The 22,525-nt window shown below is 33.4% G+C and overlaps 1 protein-coding gene across 1 annotated transcript in view; it reads right to left on the bottom strand.

The window, feature by feature from the left end:
* The window catches only part of LRP1B (LDL receptor related protein 1B), a 1,911,502-nt gene that overhangs the window by 1,550,901 nt on the left and 338,076 nt on the right, over positions 1–22,525 (bottom strand). Inside the window, exon 2 of the mRNA XM_057505633.1 lies at positions 1,887–2,009. Within this exon, the coding sequence (XP_057361616.1) occupies positions 1,887–2,009 (123 nt within the window). The remainder of the gene's footprint in view (positions 1–1,886; positions 2,010–22,525) is intronic.

Below are 22,525 nucleotides of genomic sequence, written 5' to 3'. Positions count from 1 at the left end.
AATGCAAAAATTTAACTCTTCAATCTGACTTTGCCATGGCATTCCTTCCTTGCAGCTAATGAAGAGAAAACTCCTAGGCAAAACTCTTAAAACAAGTTAAGTACCACTACTTATGTATGTGGAATATAAGTCCCACATATTTGGGTCCTGCTATTTATATATTTCATGACCAGAGCATTTATTACTGTCTTCACATTACAATGCCATCTGTACCCACTAGCATAATATTGAGGCTATTTTTTTCCATTTTTAAATAGCCATTTAAAGATGTAATTCATGTATCATAGAATTCACCCATTTAATATGTACAATGGGTGTTTTAAAATACATTAACAGAGTTGTGCAATCATCACAGCAGTCTAATTTTAGAACATTTTCATTACCCCTAAAATAGAAAAGAGATACCATATTAATTAGTAGTCATCCCTCATTGCCTTCCACTCCTCTAGGCCCTGGCAACCACTCACATATTTTCAATTTCTATAGATTGCCTTTTGGGGATCTTTCAAATAAATGAAATATAAAATATGTGTTTTTTAGTGACTGTTTTCTTTTACTTAGAATGTTTTCAAGATATATTTACATAGCATGCATGAGTGCCTCATTCTTTTTTATTGCCAAGTAATATTCCTTTGCATGGATTTACCACCCTTATTTATCTATTAAAGTTTTTTTCTGTTAATATATTTTTTCTCTTATCATTCCTGGAACCTTTTCTATTCTACAGGTGTCTAATAAAGGTTTTCATAACTAAACTGGGAAAACTGAGGAAAATTACAAATGTAGTTAATGCCATAATCTCTTCCTATAGAAGAGGCAATTGCTTCAGAGTAAAGAAGTAAAAATGCAAATATTCAAGTAGCCATATGTCAAGAAACTTTAAAAACAGTAACAAACACAGACAAAATAAATAAGCTCTGCCTCTGCTTCCTAACAAGAAGATTTCCATCAAAACTTATATTGGTTTTTGTCTGCCTTATAAACAAATAGATAAAAATGGAAAGTGGAATCAATAATAATTACCTCTATGATATCAAGCAATAAGGATGATGGATTTCCTTTTCATTCTGACCTCACAGAATACGTAGTAACTTTGAGGATGCTATTGATAAGCTGATATACCCAGTTCATGGGGAGCACAGACTGATACTTAGAAGTGCTAGAAATATCAATATCAAAATTTAGGGGGCTCCTTTTCAAACTCTTTAAAATAATGAGTATTTAAAATGAAGTATAGCAGGTTTAGCTGTGGTTCCCATTATTATTTATAATTTTGTTTTAGCAGCATTTTCATGTGGGCAAAGCCCTCAGTGGGCTCCAAGTTAGATACAGTGTTAGGGATGAAATCAGAATCCACACATAGTAAAGACTTCTGAATCTGATGTTATAAAGGAAAAGATCCTCACTGTATGGATGGATAAGTACAGTTTTTATCTTTCAGACTCAAAAGAAAACATGTTCAGATTTGTGCAGTGCCCTAGATATTAAGAGATAATTATATGGGAGCTAAAGCTTGATTACTTTTACTATTTCTTCTATAGGCTCTTCTGTCTCAAAATGTGTGAGACAAATTATTGACAGAATCTTATTCCTTTTAAGTGTTATATTAAAAGGATTTTTTCCTCTAAGTCTTTTTTCTAGTACTATCACATTGAAATAATTAACCTTGCTTTTTCTTCCCTTAAGTTAATTCATACTACAAAACTGCATGTTATGCTCTCATTTGCACAGTCCTTTAAGGAAACACAAACAAAAGGTTTCAAGTTTTTGGGGTGTTTGGGGAAAGAAAAAAGAATCAACTAGAACAGCAGTCATCTGTCAAAACAACTGACATTTAGTTTCACATGTAAGGTAAATCCGAATGGCAGGAGAACCTTTCTACTCACAGGCAGCTAAAGACTCGTCTGAATCATCAGGGCAGTCAGGGTCTCCATCACACAGCCAGCTCTGGGAGATACAAGTCACATGATCGTGGCAAAGAAATTCACCAGGATCACACAACTGCTGATCTGAAAATGAAAATGTTTCAAAATAAAATATGAATGATCTGAACATGAACACAAGGGCAGCACAAAGATGAAATGTGAGAAAGCAATACACAGAAGGCCCATGAATGTGATCCACACTTTCTTTTCAGCAGCAAAGTTAAACCAATCATTTTCTTAGTTTTCACCACTAAGCTCAGGCACACATTTTTAATAAAATTGACTTTGTTGTGGTCCCACATAAGCTACTCTGGAAAGAGTTAATTCTGTCTGTGTTATGACTGGAGGCTTTGTCATAATGGATAAGGCATATATATGCCTTATATCTATAAAAGTAGGTTTTATAGATATTGATCCAAAGCAGGCATTCTTTTTTTATTTTTATTTTTTATTTTTTAATTTTAATATTGTTAATGTACAATTACTTGAACAACATTATGGTTACTAGACTCCATCTATTATCAAGTCCCCCCCACATACCCCATTACAGTCACTGTCCATCAGTTACTAAGATGCTATAGGATCATTACTTGTCTTCTCTGTATATACTGCACTCCCCATGTCCCCACCCCACTACATTATGTGTGCTAATCGTAATTCCCCGTTTTCCCCCTTATCCCTCCCAACCCTCCCATCCTCCCCAGTCCCTTTCCCTTTGGTAACTGTTGGTCCATTCTTGGGTTCTGTGATTCTGCTGCTGTTTTTTGCCTTCAGTTTTTTCTTTGTTCTTATACTCCACACATGAGTGAAATCATTTGATACTTGTCTTTCTCCGCCTGGCTTATTTCACTGAGCATAATGCCCTCTAGCTCCATCCATGTTGTTGTAAATGGTAGGATTTGTTTTCTTCTTATGGCTGAATAATATTCCATTGTGTATATGTACCACCTCTTCTTTATTCATTCATCTACTGATGGACACTTAGGTCCAAAGCAGGCATTCTTAAGCAAAGAAGTTTTAATTTCCTTCTCTGCTCCAAGAGAAATAAAAATCAGTGTAGGTTAAATTTTGTACTCAAACTGCATCTCTGAGTAATTCAGTTCTTAACCATCCATCTTGATACTGGAGCTTCATGTCTCTACACCAATTAGATATCCAATATTATAATGTTTTCTTTGTTTGCTATGACTTCCCAGGTGAGTGCTGCTCCTGGACAAGAATGATAGTGAATGTAAATAAAGCTTTGCTTTAACTCGGGTTTCCTCAGTTGGTTGTTTTCAAAAAAGTCCATTATTTTCCTTCCAGTGTTTTAGAATATTTAGTAGCCTTTTCTCAAGTCCTAGTAAACTCATCAGATGTTGTTTTCTTGTAATATACTTACTGACACTATGTGAATCCATTCAATCAATTATTTATTTTTTATATTTTAATGTGTCCAAAATAAGAATGTTTCTTATGATTGATGATCTCTAAATGTGAAGAAGTGTTAGGAACACCTTAGCCATTTGATATCACTTATACTTCTGTTGTTTATGTATAGGAATGATTCAAGATAAGAAAATCTATCAATCAGTAAATAGTTCTTTCAATATACAGCTGACCCTTGAACAATGCAGGGGTTAGGGACACTGACTCCTATGCAGTCAAAAATCTGCATATAATTTTTGACTCCCCAAAAACTTAACTACTAATAGCCTAGTGTTGATCAGAGCCTTATTGATAACATAAACAGTTAACACATATTTTGTATGATATATATATTATAGAATGTATTCTTATAGTAAAGTTAACTAGAGAAAAAATATTTTTTCCAATTGTCACAAATCTCTAAAAAAATTTCCAGTATATTTATTGAAAAATATTTGTGTTTAAGTGGACCTGACCAGTACAACCAGTGTTATTCAAAGGTCAACTATATATCAAATAACAATTCTAAGTGATGTGAAAGGATTAGACTATAGCTTAATTGATATTTTTCCCTAGAAATACACAAAATGATGGTGCATCTCCCACTTAATGGTTTGATAAAATATGGTATATCTTTCCTTTCTCTCCCTAAATCTCTTCTCCTGGGCTCCAACATAACTTTCACATTACAGACAAACTCACAAAAACATCTATAATGTATAGGCATGTGTATATAATTAATTTTTTCCACTGTCAAATTATAGATATTTCCTGCAAATTCTTATTTTTTCTTATCTTATTATATTTTTTAATAAATTCATGATCAACACCACACTCATTACCACTGCTATCATAATTGTTGTTTTATATAGTAAGTCACTTGATCACACTCTGTATTTGGCTCTAGATTTGTCAACAGATCCAGGGGAAAAGTATTTTGTATATAAAAAGTTGCCAAATGATGATATAGAAAATCACTGATATAAAGAGAGAACAGAGGTAGAGACAAATGGAAACAAATACAAAGAATAGCTTGGGGATGTAAGCATTGCTTTAAAGATGGTTATGATTTGGATAAATGGCCAGTAAATATAGAAGATCCCAGACAAGGAGTAGAGTAACAAAATTGCTAAGGCAGTATACTTTAAAATGTGTTTGAGACAAAAAAAAAAAACGTCTATTAAAATTGAAATGACATTCGGGTTTTAAGACTTGGTTTTCTCCACTAAAGATTATGTGTGGTATTTATAAGTATGTTCCAATGCTTGAGGAGGGAGACTAAAATTTTGCTTTACCCTGTCGCATAACTTTAGTAGTTCCTGCGGGGAAAGAATATGGGTTAAATTAAAAATACTTCAATTATAGACAAAGAGATCATATAATTTGTCACCAGTCTGGGAGAATTCTGGGGGTTAAGGAAGACTTATTAATAGTTGGGCAAGAGGTATAAACCAAGTCTATTACAGAAAAATCAGAATGGATGTTCATTGTGTACCTACAGCTACTCTGAATTTGATCTATGGTCTCAAGATGCTGGGTTTCATCTTCCTTCATTCCTCACAAACTATAACAAATTGCTATGAGCAGAGGGCAGAAAGAGATGGCCTTATTAGATGCCATTGTAAGTGCCTGACTCAGTAAATAATCAATAAGTACTTGTTGAAAGTATGAAGAAATAAAAAGGACCATAAAGAACCACTTATGGTAATGGAAAGAGTCTCAAAAACATAGGTCAGGGTCAGTAATGAAGAACCTTAATTACCATAGGAAGCATTTTGTAGATAATTTGGAGTCATGGAAAAGTACTTAAGAAGGGATGTTTATGGTAAAATATGCTACAAAGTCATCTGTTAGGAGACAATTATAATTGTCTAGAGAAAAGTTCAATTAGTTGAGCTAAAGTAGTGGGGACTAAAGAGGAGACTCTCTATATATACTGTGTGTGTGTGTAAATGAGCATGTGAGTATCATCATGGGGGCAGTAGAATAATAGTAATAGCAGGTATAAAAGAGGGAATAGTTAGTATTTTATAGGGCATTTTTTTTTTGCTCAAAAAACACTTCCAGTCCCCATACCTTAATTTGTTCATTCATTTATTTACTCAACAAATACTACTAAGTTTCTACTATGTTCTAGAGAGTGATACAAAAATGAACAAAACAACAACGATGCAGAAATCTGCCATCATGGAGCTTCTATAATAGTGGGAGGAAAGAAAACAAAATAAAGTAAATGTTAATTTTATAGTCTATAAGAAGATGAACACTATGGAGAAAAGTATAAAAGAGATGGGGATTAAGAGTTGGAGTTGGGGGGATGGAGGTACAATTTTAAATAAGGTGGTCAGAGAATATGTTACAGACATGACATATGAATAAAGGCTTCTAGAAGGTGAGAGTGACATCCATTTAAATAAAAGGTCATGTGCTAAAGGTCACATGATAAGGACCTGAGACAAGAGGGTGCCCAGCAAATTAAAGGAACATTAAAGAGGTCAGAGTGGCTGGAGAAAAAGAGAAAGGTTGGAAGAGCTGAAGTCAGGGCATCAGGGAACATGGGGTTAAGAGTATCAGAAGAAGGCTTTGAGTTTCATGAAAAGTCAAGGGGGAAACCACTGGAAAGTTGTAAGCAGAGAGACACAGTCTAACTTTCTTAAAGGATTACTCTACTCTGAACACTGTGTTGAGAACAGACTTCAGTGATGTGAAGGTGGAAACAGGGAGATCAAATAGGTGAGATAATGTAGGCAAGTGGGATAGTCGGGTGGATAAATGTGCTTGTGAAATGGAATTGCAAGACAGTATGTGATGAGGAAACTGATGTCAAATATCCTGCTTACCATCTCATTAAATGTCAGAATCTTAAATTCAGATCTCTGATTCCCAAAGGTATGACTTTTCAACTGTTTTTCGAATATACTGGGCATGAGATGCTTGGCAGCCATCCATGAATAAATATGCAATAGACAGTGATCTATTTAAGTCTGTAATTCAAGAGTGCGATCAAAGATGGAAACACAGAACAGACCTGGAACTGTGACAAGATGGTGAAAAACCATAGGAACAAATGTATATAAAATTAAAGCGAGATGGGAGATGGGGAGAGAGAATGAGAAAAAGAAAGAAAAGAAATAAGATTAGGTCAGGCAAAGACATAGAGGAAACAGAATGCTTAGCCAGAGACACAGAAGGAGAAGGGCAAGGAGAAAGGAGATTTATAAACCATGTGAAATTTCAGGAACTAGATTGAGGAATGGGGGAAGTTCAAGTATGATGAGTCCTAGGAAGATGGAGTAGACACATAGGCTGAAGGAAAGGTGCCACTAGGAGAAGAGAGGCTCAAGCAGAAGACACGCCACTGAAATTGGGGCAGTTTGCCAAAAATTCATGGGGCTGGATAAGAACCCAGACAACTCTAGGAACACTTGTCCTGAGGAAGAAAGGATGGAAAAATGAAGTAAATCTGCTGGTAGGGAAGAGAGCTAAGGTGTTCTTACCTGGCTGCGTTTTTCTCAAAGAACTGAAAAGGAAGACCATTCTTTGAAATTTGAGGAAAGCATAACTGGCAAGAGTGGTAATGGTTTAGAACTGTTGCACAGAATTCTAAAATGAATCAACTAGGAATTTGCCAAAGGATTTCTTTCTAAGAGCAATGAGAATCCAGCTAAGGCTGAAAAGTACACATTTGACAGTTGAGTGTTGGGTTCATTTTGTTTTGTATTAATGCTCAAGTGTTCATTCATCTATATTGAACCAAGATACAGAATAATCCCTGGGGAAAATCCCAAAAGAAAATCCCTTGGGAAAGATATGCAAAGCTCCTCTATTCAATACAAATTCACATGTACATAGATATATGCCCAAATCCACTATGGTTCAAAAATAACTTTTTTTTCAGGAGTGAGATAGACTTAGGGGATTTACCTAATGAGCTTGTGTTTAAAGACAATTTGCACTGTTGCAATCTTGGGGACAGTTTTATACTATCCCCCTAGGAAATAGCAGTTAAAAATAGCTTGGTATAATCCACCTATTTACTTTTCAACCAGCTATTCCATTTCAAGGTCAGTTTTAAAAAGCATTGATTATAAGATGCAAATGAACAAATTTTCAATATTTCAAGGTGATTATTTAAAAGTATGTCCACTGGATCAAAATTCTTGAATCAGAACCTACATATGTTATGTGTATATGTATTTTCCATTTATCCTACTTAATGCTTCATACTACATTTCTGGGATTGTCAAACTAATTTTATTTTAAATGTATTTCTATTGTATGAAACATAACGTTATACACTGTAATTAAAACAAGAAGCTTATGAGAGTGTGCAAGAAGTTTTGCATATATTCCTAAGAAGATCAAAGCTAGTACCATGTCTATTTCCTTATAAAAAGACTTTAGCAATCAAAAGACATGAAAAGATTAGGACAACCATAGCCTTAGCATTTACTGAGTTCTGATCCATCCTAGTTTAGTATGATAATCCTGCTACACTTACATGAAAATACTGAACTACTTATTTTTAATAAAAACATATAATATTTTTGGAAGGTGGATATATAGATGATCTTAGCTGAAAGACTTTACATACATAAATTACCACAGATCATCTAATTTATATTTTCTTATTTTATTATCATGATAAACTGCTAATTTTTATCTTATCAAAAACCAGGAACTAATACTAAAAAAAAAAATAAAGTCAAATACTAAAACTAATATCCATCAGTAGGGGTCTGTTGAATAACTATGTAGACTACAGTTCCTTTGGTGAGTAGTTCACCATAATTAACTTATAATAATGTTATACTCTTTCCCTTTGAAGTCAACTTGTTATTTAAATACAAATAAGAATGATTAGTTTACAGACAAATTAACTGTCTGCCTACTAAATACATAACAGGACACTATAGGGGAATTTAAAGGAAACACACGTGCTGAACTCCGGAAACTAATTGTAAACTAAAGGCAGAGGAAGTATCCATTCAAGAGCTAAATTCCTGAAGTCTGATACTGATCCTGGCTAAGTTAAAGAGATAAAACCTCCTGCACAAGCTAAATATTAGGGAAGTGCTGTGACTTGGGTTTTCAGAACTTAGATAACATCAACAATCTTTATTTATATTTGTATCTCATAGCTAGCTTCAACAAAATGGTTAGTAATACACCATTCATAATTGCTAAAAGAGAAATATGCTGCTATTTCCTTTCTTCTCATATAAGGGCCAATTATTTCATTGCCAGGAAAACAGAATTCTCAGAGAGACCTACATGAAATACTATGAATTCAATTTCAAATTTTGATAAAGCTCATGTAAACTTAAAGGAATAATGTTAGTTATCAGGTATCAGTAAGTACCTTAAATATTTTTTCCTTTATAATCACCTATTCCAGAAAAGTGTGCGTATGCAGATGAAGAATAATACTCAGAATTCCATTGAAATTGTTTTTCATAAAAGGGTTAAAGTACTTCTCCAATGCTTTCTTCTGCTGTTCTTTCACAGTTTCAACATCACTTTTGGCTCTCTGCACTGTTCTGTTCACTTCCCCTAAATATATCATTTTACGTGTCTTTACCTTTTGATTCCTTTGCTTAGAATGCACTTTCCCATATAACAAAATGCAAGTCCTTTTCGCAAGTCCAATGACATTTTTACTCTTTAACTGAAACTTCCTTGTGAGCTCTTTCTTCCCTCATCACTGGCTCTGTATTTCACTCAAATCACCAACAAGCTCATTTTGGTATTTTACTCTATGCATTGTAGCTACTGGGTGATTAATTAGCTCCTGGAGAGCAGAGGTCTATGCCTTAGACTTCATATTGCCCTAATAAGGTGCGTTCAATGGAAGAAAAAAAAATATTCTGAAAAGAATTATGCAACATTTTTGGAAATTGAAGGGAAAATGAAAACGAGAACAATACCTGAATTTTGTATTTTATCATCAGAATTATAAATAACTTTATTTATTTAATCACCAAAATAAAACTAAGTGCTCCCATGATTAATGTAAAATACTCTGAACAATAAAGATTATACCATATAAAATTAAAGCATCCATGAAAACTAAAATCAAACTTGAGATTCAGTGTTACCGCCAGAGTCTTTTAAAGTCTGTTCTGAAAATTACACTTTTACAATAGCTAATTGTGCAATGGTAACTTAGCCAAATATGTTAATGATTTTTTTAAAGGATAATTCTTTGAGGAGTATCATCTTTATGAGTGTAAGATAAAATGTATCTTACAATTTTAACTCCATGTTTGATAGGAATGCAAAAATATATTTGGATTATACACATTTTGAAAGACTGGTATGGTGAAGGTAGGTCAAAAATGGTCAAACCTGGCATTTTCTGCCAAGGAATTAGTCCTTCACAAGATCCATGACTGACCGAAAAAAAATAAACCTTATTATGCACAATAAGATTATAATTTATAGGATCATTTATCTCCATTATATCCATCCTAAAAAAATCTGCCCAGGCTCGAATTAAAGGAATAATTAGTAATGAAGATTGTTAAAATCAAACACAGACAGAGACAAGCCATGAAAATTTCCTGAGCACACAAAACCAGTTTAATCATACAAGCAAAGCTTAATTTAGGTTATTTTGCAAGATAAGTAAGGCTAACTTGACCCGGGTCACTTTTGCTTATGCCTCTAAAAATCATGAGTGAAACTTAAATCATTCCCCCAAACTAATGAGGCAACTGCTAACCAATTCCCTTTCATTTAAGAAAATTCTAATACTGTAACTGATCACAGAGAAGAATGAACACTCACTGTCTCCACACTATATAAACTGCTTTTCAACAATGTACCTCAGGCTTCATTTCAAAGCACTCAGTTTGCAAACTGTCTTTTTGGTGTGTGTACAATAAAATTTTACTAATTACTACTTCAGTGACTCATTGGTTTTACTTCTGGTTTTATGTACTTTTTTTTTTTAACTTTTGATTAAAGTATGTACATTTCAATGGTAACATGATTTTTAATTAAAAATCTTCATTGTCATGCTAGTCATTGTTGATAATTTAGAAAAACTTAATTAGTCTAACTGCAGACATATATGTGCACACACTCACACAATACATACATTTGTATTTTTAAATGAGCATGTAGTTCCACCTTAAGCTCTGTTATTCCTGAAGCTAAGATGGATCGATTGACAAAGACTAGCCAAATGCTTGAATAAGAGACCTGTGGTGGGCTGAATAATGCTGTCCCGAAGATGTCCAAACCTTAATTCCCAGACCTGTGAAGATGTCACCTTAGATAGTAAAAGGGACCAGGCAGATATATTAATGATCTTGAGGTAAGGAGACAGTTGTGGATTATCCAGGTGAAACCAAAGTTATGAAAAGAATGTGCTATTTATATCCTGTAGAAATGCCCTATTTCCCCTTTATCTCTCCTTCCTCAAAAGCCCACTGAAATGAATATGCAGAGTTATTTCACTATAAGAGGAAAGTTGGGGAGGAAAGGAGACCCAGCAACAGAAGCCAAAGCTGGTGCGATCTGAGGAGGGGGCCATGAGCCAGGGAGTGTGAGTGGCAGCCTGCAGAGGCTGAAAAAAGGAAAGGAAATGGATTCTCGCTGAAAGCCTCCCAAAGAACTCAGCCTTGTGGACACTGTATGGGGCTCTGACCCCCAGTACTGTAAGATATTAAATGTGTGTTGCTTTAAGCCAGTAAATTTGTGGGAATTTGTCACAACAGCAATAGAAAATACTAATACCTGAGGCCAATTTCAACTACCAGCCCAAGATTCCATCATGTAAGTTGATGAAATGGGTAGAAAACAAGCAAGCCGCCATCTATTTTGCCATTAATTTAAATGCCTTTATTCTCCTAAGTTGCTTTCTGTTAGTTTCACCACTATTTACTTGAATAAAATGTCATTTCTTCCCCTTGATGTCAAATGATAGTCAAAATACATCTGTACAGGACTGAAACCAGCAAAATAATGACTAGACGGACAGGACAGAACTTTATGAGAAACATTACACATGCTCAAATAAATGACGTACCTGACTGGAAAATATATGAATTGGGAAGTAAGCAAGTGAGTGTGTGTGTGTCTGTACATGTTTTTATCATCATGAGATAAGAAAGTGCAAAAATGTTATACCTCCCTATTATGAAAAAAATGTAGTTAATTGTATATTTTCATGTTTTCTATTGGCTACAAAATTTGCAGTCATTCTATGCCTTATTAAGTACCAAAGGTTTTTGAGGCTGCAAATGGCAATTCAAACTTACAAAAACATCTTACATAAAATTAAGCCAAAATTGAAAATTTAAAGAAGTACATTATCCCCAGGAAGAAGTGTGCTCATTTATCATTTCTATCATAATGAACAAATGAAAAGGATCTTTGCAAACATTTCAAATCCAATTTGACATTTAATTTTCAAGGAGGAAGTTGGGTTATTTTTCCTTGATCATTTAAACATTGTTTGGCTTCTTGTTTTTTTCAGGCAGTGAAATGGAAAATTGTAAAGCACTCATCATAGAACTCTTTGAAACTGCTGCTTTACCAACAAAACAAGTACCAGGGAAAAAATCCTGTCCTTTGTCTAGCAAGAGACACACATTATATTTTTCAATGGAATAAAGCCGATACATTCAACATGGTTGACTCGAGTTTTTATTATCATTGGACGAATGCTCTGCAGTTCTATGTTCTTTTGCAAAATTCAGTGGAAATACTCTTATTTCCTTTTTACCTGCCCTTTCTCAAAAGCCCACTGAAATGAATCTGTAGTTATTTTATATCCTACATTGTTAAGGAAGGGGAAAATTTTGACAGGTCTCCTTTGTAAGTGTAAAAGAAAAAGCTTCAATTATTGACATTTCCTTGCAAGTCCTATTCTCTAAATCCTGCATGATCCTCATCCAATCCCCCAGGGGGTATGAAATTCACATCTTTTTTTCTCATCTCCAGGCCTAGTGAGATACGAAGAAGACAGTCTTTGGCTCTTCTAGGGGTGGTGCAATATCCTCTCCGCTATGCTATATTTTAACCATTAAGGGCTCTTCACAGAGCCTAACATTTACTTTCCTCAAGTTTCTATTGCAATTTCTATGTATTTCTTAATCATAATTTCTTGTTTCCTATTTTGAAAGCCCTTATATGCATTCAATTTTTACTAATTAACTGTGAACCAAATTAGGCACTAAAAATATAATGATGCAGACAACAGGATTTCAGCTCACTAGTTGCTGAGGCATAGACAAAAATATAAATATTTACAATAATGTCAAGTAGGTGATAATATGAGTGTATCTGGAACATTGCAAGAGCCCTGAATACAGAGCAACCTGTGCTGTGGACAGATAAGAGATGGGGGGATGGGAGGCAGAAGAGACTTTGAGCTGCCTACCCAACACCGCTGTTCACCACTATTGGAAAATCCCATCCCCTCCCCACACCCCCAATATGGGCAGGGAAGACCACATGCTTTCCCACAATGTCTCTTGCAGCTAGGATGTGGACATGTATCCCAATATTGACTAGCAACAACTGAGGTAGAGATCTGCAAGGACTCTCCTGGGACACATTTTTCTTCCTACTAAAAAGAAATGAGAGGAAGAGTTCTCCTGGATTGCTTTAGGTTGTGAGCATTTGAAATGTGGAACAGCCACAGCGATCTTGCTATTTATCACTCACAAGAAGGGAAGTTTAAAGAATTTACTAAAATATCCTTAAGTGATTTACTATTCTTTCAAACTCCCTCAAACTAATGCTGTTTTCTATTTTTTCTTCTGCTTTTTAATGCTGCTTTGTAGAACAAACCTGTGAGAAGAGGAAAGGATGACCTGACTTGCAGGAGCAGCTAGAATGTTCCTTTCTTCACTTTTGCACTGATTTCAATTTTGTTCACTGCAGATGCCACACATTATGTACAGAGCCTGCCAGGGAAAATTCAGTTAACTGAGTAAAGAACAGTAGCAGCTAACCAAGTAAATACCAGGGGAACAGATTTAATGCCATTTCTTCAAACTTGTTCAGCATAATAGGGTTTAATCATTTTGAGAACATGAGGATAAATACACCTGAGGATGAACACGAATACAGTGTGGATGGCCAATGGAAAGACACACAGCACCTGGATTTTGGATGATATCGCTGGTTACCCTGAAGTGCCCGTGCACCCCAACCCGCTCATCTGTATACATTTTGCTACATTGTGCAATGGATATCCTTATCACTTAGCTACAGTGTGTTGGGTAATTTCACTACCAACCAGAAGTAACTGATACAGGCATTAGGAAAGCTTCCCAGAAAAGGTGCTTTTTAACCATTTTAATAAAAGAATTTGCAATTGCCAAGCTGACTAGGTGGGGAATGGTATTCTAAACAAAAGGATTATCACATAGGGAAATCATGGCGTTTTAATGGAGCACAATACTTAAGACAGCTGAAACTTATGTGTCGGACATAAGCTATAAAAGAGGCTGAATATTCACATTGTTTGAGTATAGTCAATAGTTTAATATGCTCTTCGTAACCATTTGGTAAGAATTCTTCTTATTCTTTATTATTTTAAATTTCTAGAGTTTAAAAAAACTTTCATTTTGATATATAATAAAATAATTCCACAAATGGCAATCGTTATTGAGTGTTCATTATGTGCCAAATGCTAAACTAAACACTTTGTGTATTCCATTTACTGTGTTATTTACATCTTACAGATCAGATATGAGACTATTTAAAAGGTTAAATGACTTTCTTAATGTCACCCAACTAGGACGTGGCAGGGTCAGGACACAAATACTCATTTCACTGACACAAAGCCTGCTCTTGTAAGCATTAAAGGTGTTTTTCTCAATTTGGAGATTACTGGCATTTCAAAAGCAACAATTTTTGCACTGGGAGTACATTTAGCATCACAAATCTCTAGGCATTAAATGCCAGCAGTGCCTTCAGTCACTGTAACAATCACGAACATCCTACACATACATGTGCATGCACTAGTGTCCCACTAAAGAAACGCACTTGGAAATAATATCAAGATTTACTGTTCACCCTACTTCAAACTATTGAGACCTTGCACCAACATTACACTTCCAAAACAAGCCTCAGTGTTTCCTTCTTATCGAATCTTTCCCACCTACTGGCTGATACCTAAAATTCCATGTATTTGAGTCTCAGATCTATAAAGGCAGCAACTATCCTGGGAAAATGAAACTTTATCATTTACTTACAATTTTGTGAATAAAAGATAAAAGGAACACATTTATGGAGATGATGAGGACAGTCATGAAGGTAAATCACAGATGAAAAGATTGAATATTAAGAACAAAAGAGGCTGGCAGCACCATAGGCATGCACCCTTTCATCATGTTGTCAAGAATTCCCTTCCCTAGTACTCTCCAGAATCAAAGGCACGGTATAAAAGAAATTTCCAGCAACTTCTATTATATCTTTATGATCAAATAAGTACTTAAAATGTATGAAAGTCCTGTAGCAGGGGAAAAAAAATGATGAGATAGTGGTTTTCATAAAATGGTTACCCTTTTGTAGACCCCAAACTATTAAATGAGAAGAGCATCTTATTAGTTAATGTGATAGAGGACAGAGGTCCTAGTTAGGTGGGCCTGTGTTATTTGGGTAATTGTGAAATGTGAATAAAAGTTTGATGGGTTTCCTAAACATAACTGTAAGTAACACAGATAATTAAGTACTTCTTTTTACAGAAGACACATGTCATAAGAATTTAAATGAATCCTCTTGAAAGCAATTATTACTCTATCAAAAGGAAAGGTCTAATGTAACATTTTAATGTTAATAGAAAATTAGAAAAGGTAGCCATGGAGGCCTAAAGAGATATAAATTAAGCTTCATAATGTTTTCAGGAAGAGATAAAAGTGCACACATTTTCTCACATTATAACATTTTTTTCTTTTTTCCACAATTAAAAAATTATTGAGAAACAGCATACTTTAATCTAACAACACACATATTACGTTACCTGATTATGTATTAGAGTGATATTATACTCTGTAGTTCAAAATTTTGTGATATTTTATTGCATAAGTTATATTTAATTAAAACATAAGAAAATGGGGGATAATCAAAAGAAAAAAAACAAGTTTGAAATTCATCACTTGTAGACAATAACTTATTGTATTTTTAAACATTCCTGTTACTTTCCTACATAGAAAAAAAACAGAAAATTGCTGTTTTTTCCAAAGTACTTAATGTATTGCTCTGTAGATTGCCTTTTTTACATTAAAAATATTTTATAATTAACTGTCATACTGGTAAATATAATTCTATGTAGTACATTTAAAAAGGATATGATAAACTATTATGTGAATTTTCTATATACTTTTTAAAGTTTTAAAAATTGGGAACTACCTTACAATCCAATAGTAGGTAATAAGCAAAATTAAAAGTTGCAATAAACAACTCTATAGATAATCTCTAGTCACTTTTCTTATTTAAAAAAAATTACTTAATGAGTAAAAGTGAAATTCAGCAAAAGAATTGATTTTTAGAACTTTTGATGCACTTAGACAAAACTGTCCTCCAAATAGAGTGTCAAAATTTACACCCAGCCCTACTTTCATCCCACATCCTAACCTACACTTATTTTTGGTTTACTCTGTCAGTCCAAGATATTGTATCATTTGAAATATTTGTATTTCTTTTTATTTCATTTTCTTTATATTTTCTGACCATGTTAATTTTAAGAGATCCAGTGACGAGAGAACTTGGAAAAAATTCCATGAGGCCTGAGCATTTTGGTGCCTGCTATGTAAATTGCATTTGAGGAAATTTAGGTTTTAAGTTAAGTTGTGACCTGATTCTTAAGGCATAGTCTTAATGTGCAATATCCTGGAATGACAGCTCCAGGGCTGTCATGAAGGAGTGTGAGCAATATGCACTATTCCATAGTTTTAAGTTCCTTTGTTAAATAGTTTTTCTCACTTGCCCTTTGCATATGTATGGCTGGCCAATTTTGAGGAAAAGGCTTGTTATTTAACTTTCCAATGAAAATTCCAAAAGGATTTTTCCAAAAAGGTTTAAATATGAAGATATGTCAAAGAAATAATCAATCTTCCCATGTTTTCTTCCTCCTGCTACTTCTATAGCTTTTCTTCTTCCTTCCTAATTACAACCCTTAAATAGAATTCGTGCCTCATATCGAATTTACCAAATATCATAATTCCTCCAAGTGGTAAAGATACCTCAAGACAAATGCTGGGCATAGAAGCCACAGGGCATAAATATGCAAAGAAGTAAAAAGCTAACCTTTTCAAACAATAAGGCTTCTCTCTCACTTACCAACTTTACATTTCCCTGTATGGCTCCGGAAGATGACTGGTTAGCCAGAGACGGGTAAGATTCCTCAAGGGAGGAACAACCTAAGACAGGCACAGTTGCAGGGGGGCCATCAGGTGAGAAATTGGGGATCAACAGAGGCGAGGCTTAGAACCTCACCCCCCCTGTTTTGAGAGAAATCTTCTGCATACGTGGATGTTTTACTGCCCTTGTCTAGCTTGGATTAACACATAGTCTACAGGCACACACCTGATCGTCTACATTTGCTCTCTTACAACACTAAACTATGTTTTCTACCTTTATCTTGCATCTACCTACCACTTCAGCATTTTATTAAAAATAATAATAATAAAGAGAGAAATGTGGTATCCACATATAAATCAAGTATAAAAATCAAACGAATATTCATATTTGAACTGATTGTTTATAGTTCATAATGCATGAGCAAAACCGAAAGTTTCTATGATTACTGCCCTTGTACTGTTCACCATGTAACTTATTCACTATGTAGGAATTTGTTCTCCATGTAAGAACTTATTCGTTATGCTTTAGAAGATTGGAGACTGTCGAAAATTAGGCTTGGGGTGGATTAATGATTGTGCATTGAGCATTGACTCCCCTATACAGAATTTTATTGTTGTTAACAACCATTTGATCAATAAATATGAGAGATGCCCTCTCAAAAAAAAAAGTACAGACTTACAATTGTAAAATAAGTAAGTAACCGGGATGTAGCATAAGGAATATAGTCAAAATATTGTAACAACTTTGTATGGTGATAGCTGGTAGCTAGAATTATCATGTATATAAATGTTGAATCGCTGTGTTGTACACCTGAAATGAATGTAATACTGTGTGTCAACTACCCTTCAATAAAAAATAATTATCTACAAAAAAAAAAAGGTTTAAATATAAATTTTGCAATGTGCAACATGCTCTGTCCTCTGAAATACTGTTTTTTAAAAGGAGGGGCAAGGCCTCAATGTACTTTCTCTGTTTGGGGGTAGCTCAGCCCTAGTTCTACCTGCCCAGTCTCCTCTGTGAGGTCATTGTGAAGCCCTGGGTAATACCTTTATCATCATGTGCTTACAGTCACACAGGAGAACTGCTACCTGGAGAATCTAAGAGAGCTGATGATGGAAGACAACTACCTTCTACAGAGGATGCAGCATTACATAGCAGATACTCAGATTGCTTGGGCATCAACTTTGACAGAGTGTTTCTTTCATTTGGCACCTTGACATTTCTATGGCAACAAAATTAATATATTTATTTAATGTGTAATCTAATTCAGAGATGAGAAGCACAGCAACTGTTCACATATTGTAAAGCTAGAATTCATTTTCATATTCATACTTTCTTTAAAAATATAGACACACAAGCACAGTAGGTACAGTTAAAAATATACTTTACATATGTACTTTATATTATATATCTTTATATATAATTTTGACATGTATTTTTATTATCTTCAAAGATACATTATAAAAGTACAAATATATGTATATATACAAAAGAAATATCGTTACCTATTATCTTCTATTCAGTGAGGAAGGATTTATGTATTCTTCTTCAGTTATACTGAACTCAGACTGCCAAAAAGCTAGCTTTTTCAATCTTTAATTTTCAGGATTTGAATCCTTAGTTTTCTGATATGCATATGTACATTCCTCTTCCCTCAGAGTGTGGTAAGTCATGAAAATCATTTTTAAAACCATCTTATCATAAAGAAAAATTAATGTTTTTTCCATTAAAATAAGCCAAATCTGGAGATCAGTTGTGAATTGGATGCTTTTCTCTTTGTTTGAGGAGTGGATAAGCATATTTTAAAAGCCCATTGCTTGTTGTCAAAGACCAATCTAGCTGAATAATAAAAATCTGTGTTCTCCAGAAGCTGAATACAGGATAAGCACTCCAATGGATGTGTTCATGAAACGAAATCTGAATGTATGATACTCATATATCTTTTGAGAAGTTATATGAACTCATGATTGATAAGATAAAAGTGTAAGCAGACATAACAAGCAAATACGAAGTATTCTGTGCTTTGATTTGATATTACCTATGAAAACATCCTGACTTTTATAAGATTGAATAACCTCTTTGAAGTACTTTAAATGTTTAAGCTACTTAAAACATATATTTTTAAAACATAATGAAACATAAGAATAAGTTAACGTTTAGATCATAAAGATTTGAGAAAAAATATACAAGTACCTGCAATCTCACATTTCTTTTAAATTTATCTTCCCCAACTATATTCTATATTCAAAGAAGACTAAGTGAATTTTAGTTCTTATAATTTAAAAATAGGTACATTAACACAATATCTCATTATGTTTTTAATTATCTATGTTAGCAATTATTATTCATTATATACATTTATACTTTTGTTTCCCAAGGATATTTATTATTTCTTTGATCTGGAACTATAAGCACAATTATGTAAATAGATTTGTATCTTAGACATTCTTCAATAAATGTTTTAATTGATTATGGTAAAAGAATCATTAAAATATTTATTGAGGAGAAACATTTATTTGTCAATATTTAAATGGTTGTGGTGTTGTAATTAGGTTTTAAAATTCAAAAATAAAAAATTTAAAATTAAGAAATTACAATTCCTTCATGGGCAATATGGTAAATGCTAAAAAACTCAACCAACTGTAAAGCTTTACTCAATATGAAAAACAAATACAGGAAGAAATTAAAGTGGTGGGGAACAGATGTTGGGGAAATGGATAGTTCTCTAAAGACAGGAGAAAAGTTTGGATAATTAATATTCCCAAAAGATCAAAACTCAGGATGTCTGCAAAAATCATGGCATCCTTTAAAGTTAAAGTCCCCATCTTCTAGCACTTTCTATGTAGGTGCCATCTTCATTAAATATTTGTATGCTCTTTTCACACAATCCCTTTGCTCTAGTCATACATGATTGGACGGGGATAGGCACATGACTCAACGCAGCCAATGAAGTAATCAAATACAAAATCTCTGCCTAATAAGAATACAAGTAAGTTATATGAACAGTCTAGTACTCTTCCTGTGGTGGGAGGTAAGAGGTTAGTCAGTGAAAAAAGACTTTGGAAGTTGGTGACTAAAACAGAAACTATAAATTATAAAAGAAAAAATTGTAGTAAGGGTAGATTTGAGATAAATAGTAAAAGCATAACTCAGTTATTTGCTAGTTACATTACTTAGGTCCAGTTACTGAACTTTGCTTCATTTTAGTTCCCTGATTTGGAATTGGGAGAGTAATAATAACTAACACATTTAATTTATGCAAAGGCTAAATAGAATAATGTATATGAAGCACCTAATATTGCCACTGGACAAAAATAAATAATCCGTTAGCTATTTATTACTATTATTAATCAATATTAGTACTTGATACACAATAATAGTTTTACCTTCTAATTGCTTTGTATTCTCCAAGTTGACCAGGGTGGTTAGTATTCCTGTGTTCCTATCAAGCCTGATTATATAATTGATCCTGTTTACCTATAAAACCTGTTTGTAAAAATGAGATTCTGATTTCTCTTCTTTCTATAGGTACTTGAGTTAACTCAAGTAAGCAAAACACTTTCTTATACTAGAAAGCCTATAACTAACTCAATATGAATAATAGAGGGAAATATTTTAGGATGAGATTTACCAAATGAACCACTCCACTCGTCCATCTCTCTGACAAGAGAAAAATTTGTATCTAGCAGCACATTTTGTTCCTTGACTTCTGATTTGAAGATAGTAGTTGATTCATTGATATTTAAATTTTTTATTAACATGTTGATAGTAGAAGATTACAAATTATGTAGATAATTGTATTTGACGCTTTAGTTTTATAATGGCTGAGTGACAAGATTGAGATCTGTGGACTTGGAAACAAGAAGAAACTTAAGTTGGTAGTTACAGGGCTAGGGGAATTTGAACACCTAGAATTTCCCTTGTTTTTTATGTTATATGTTCTCCACATCCCCCAAGGAGATTTGAGTCATGCCCAGTCAGTTTTTAATCTTTTTCTTCATTACTTAGTTGATACTATTTTCAACAAATTCTTAAATACTTTGATAAAATTATTTTCAATTCATGCACAATATCCTTTATTATGTCTAAACTAGACACTCAAGAATGCTACTCAGTTGAATTCAGATACTTTCTATAGCACCAAAGATTTAGAATGTGGAAGCAAGGAAAAGAGAGTGTATAATTTTGAAAGATTTTTATAAATGTGTTTAAATGCCCCATCATAAACAGAATGGAAAGGATGATACTGACAATGACAACAGAATATTGAGTAATTAGTTATGTGCAGGAAAGACTAAAAGTCAAAATTCTAACCCAAAATATGCATACTTTACTTCACTCATATCTCATTTATTTAAAATAATATTAAATGCTTAATTGATATAATAAACTGTACATGCTTTTCCCTGATGAAAATTGTGCAGCCCAGAAATATCCTCATACCCATCTGAGTACTCATAGAAGAAAATAGAATTAAAATACTGATTTTAGTAACAAGAGTCACTCCCAATGGATATTTAAAGTTTTGGTAACCTCATTTTCTTTTCCTTGCTTCATATCTGCAATTTCTGACCTCAAAACCTCCCATCTTTCTTAATTAATACCATGAAAAAACATTTATCATTTGGCATATTTTAAAGTACATTGAATGTACTAAATAATATCTACACCCTGGAATTGTCAAAGTATCATGCCTTCCATTAGCATATTACCCAACTCATATCAAATACATACAGTACACAAAATATTTTATCTTCCCCTTAAAAATATTTGTCTACTTATGCTACTTGCAATGACACATAGAGCTAGATGTGCTTCTCTTACCTTACTCCTACCAGTATCTGAAATAACTCCTTTAGTGGGACAATCTATAATTTAAGTGTAGATAACACCTGCACAAACGATTCATTAGTTCAAATAAGGATAAAAAATGTGAACTCAGTGGATTTTTACATTGCTATAAATTTAAAAATCAAGAGTTTAACACATCCTATCCCACATAAGTTTGGTGTAACTAAAAAAAAAAATTAAAAGCTGAGCAAGTTAGAGGTTGGGACACTGGGTTCCAAACCCATCTTGATGCTTTCTGTTGGGCAAATGATTCCAGAGCTTGGGTCTTGAATGCCTTATCTAAAAAATATATATCACCTAACAGCAGCTTTAAAATCCTCCTATCTGAATATGCTGCCAAGTAGACACATGAACTGGATGGATATTAAAGGCTTTGATTCTATTTTTGAAATCCCCTTTAGTGAAAATGTACTAGATTTGTTCCATCTAAATACATTAACTTCATCACACAATATCCTTATCTTGATTTTGAGCAACTGACTTCTACTTTATTTCCCAACTTTGCCCTAAATTATTTTTCTTAATTTCTAAAAATTAACTTAAACATTCAGGGACTGAAAAATAGTCACCATTTTTTATATTCAGAATAATCTGACAATATAAATTATGCCTCAGTAAAGCTGATTTAAAAATAGTATGACAAAGGTTCTTAACTTAATTGTAAGATAATTGTTGCAGACATATTTTAAAATATTAATTTTTAGAATAACAAGATGCATACTGAAGTGATGTCTACAAAGCATTTAAGCCTCATATATATACATGTTTATATAAACATACATATATATATACACACATACATATATATATATATGTATATATAATCATTTAAATTGTGCAATGATTTGTATGTGGTTTGATTTTTTCCATTTTTAACACCAAAACTTTCCGAAACTATTTTCTGAAGTTTCTATTTTTTTTTTTACATTATAGTTTTTCATTATATTGAGAGACTTTTTCTTTTCTGAGAACATTTCCTGATTAGCATCTAAATGCACTTCAGCTCCTTAAATGTAGAG

The sequence above is a fragment of the Manis pentadactyla genome, chromosome 8, assembly GCF_030020395.1.
Source record: "Manis pentadactyla isolate mManPen7 chromosome 8, mManPen7.hap1, whole genome shotgun sequence".
Lineage (NCBI taxonomy): Eukaryota > Metazoa > Chordata > Mammalia > Pholidota > Manidae > Manis > Manis pentadactyla.
Note: the sequence above shows the minus strand (reverse complement) of the source record. Positions and strands in the feature narration are given on the sequence as shown.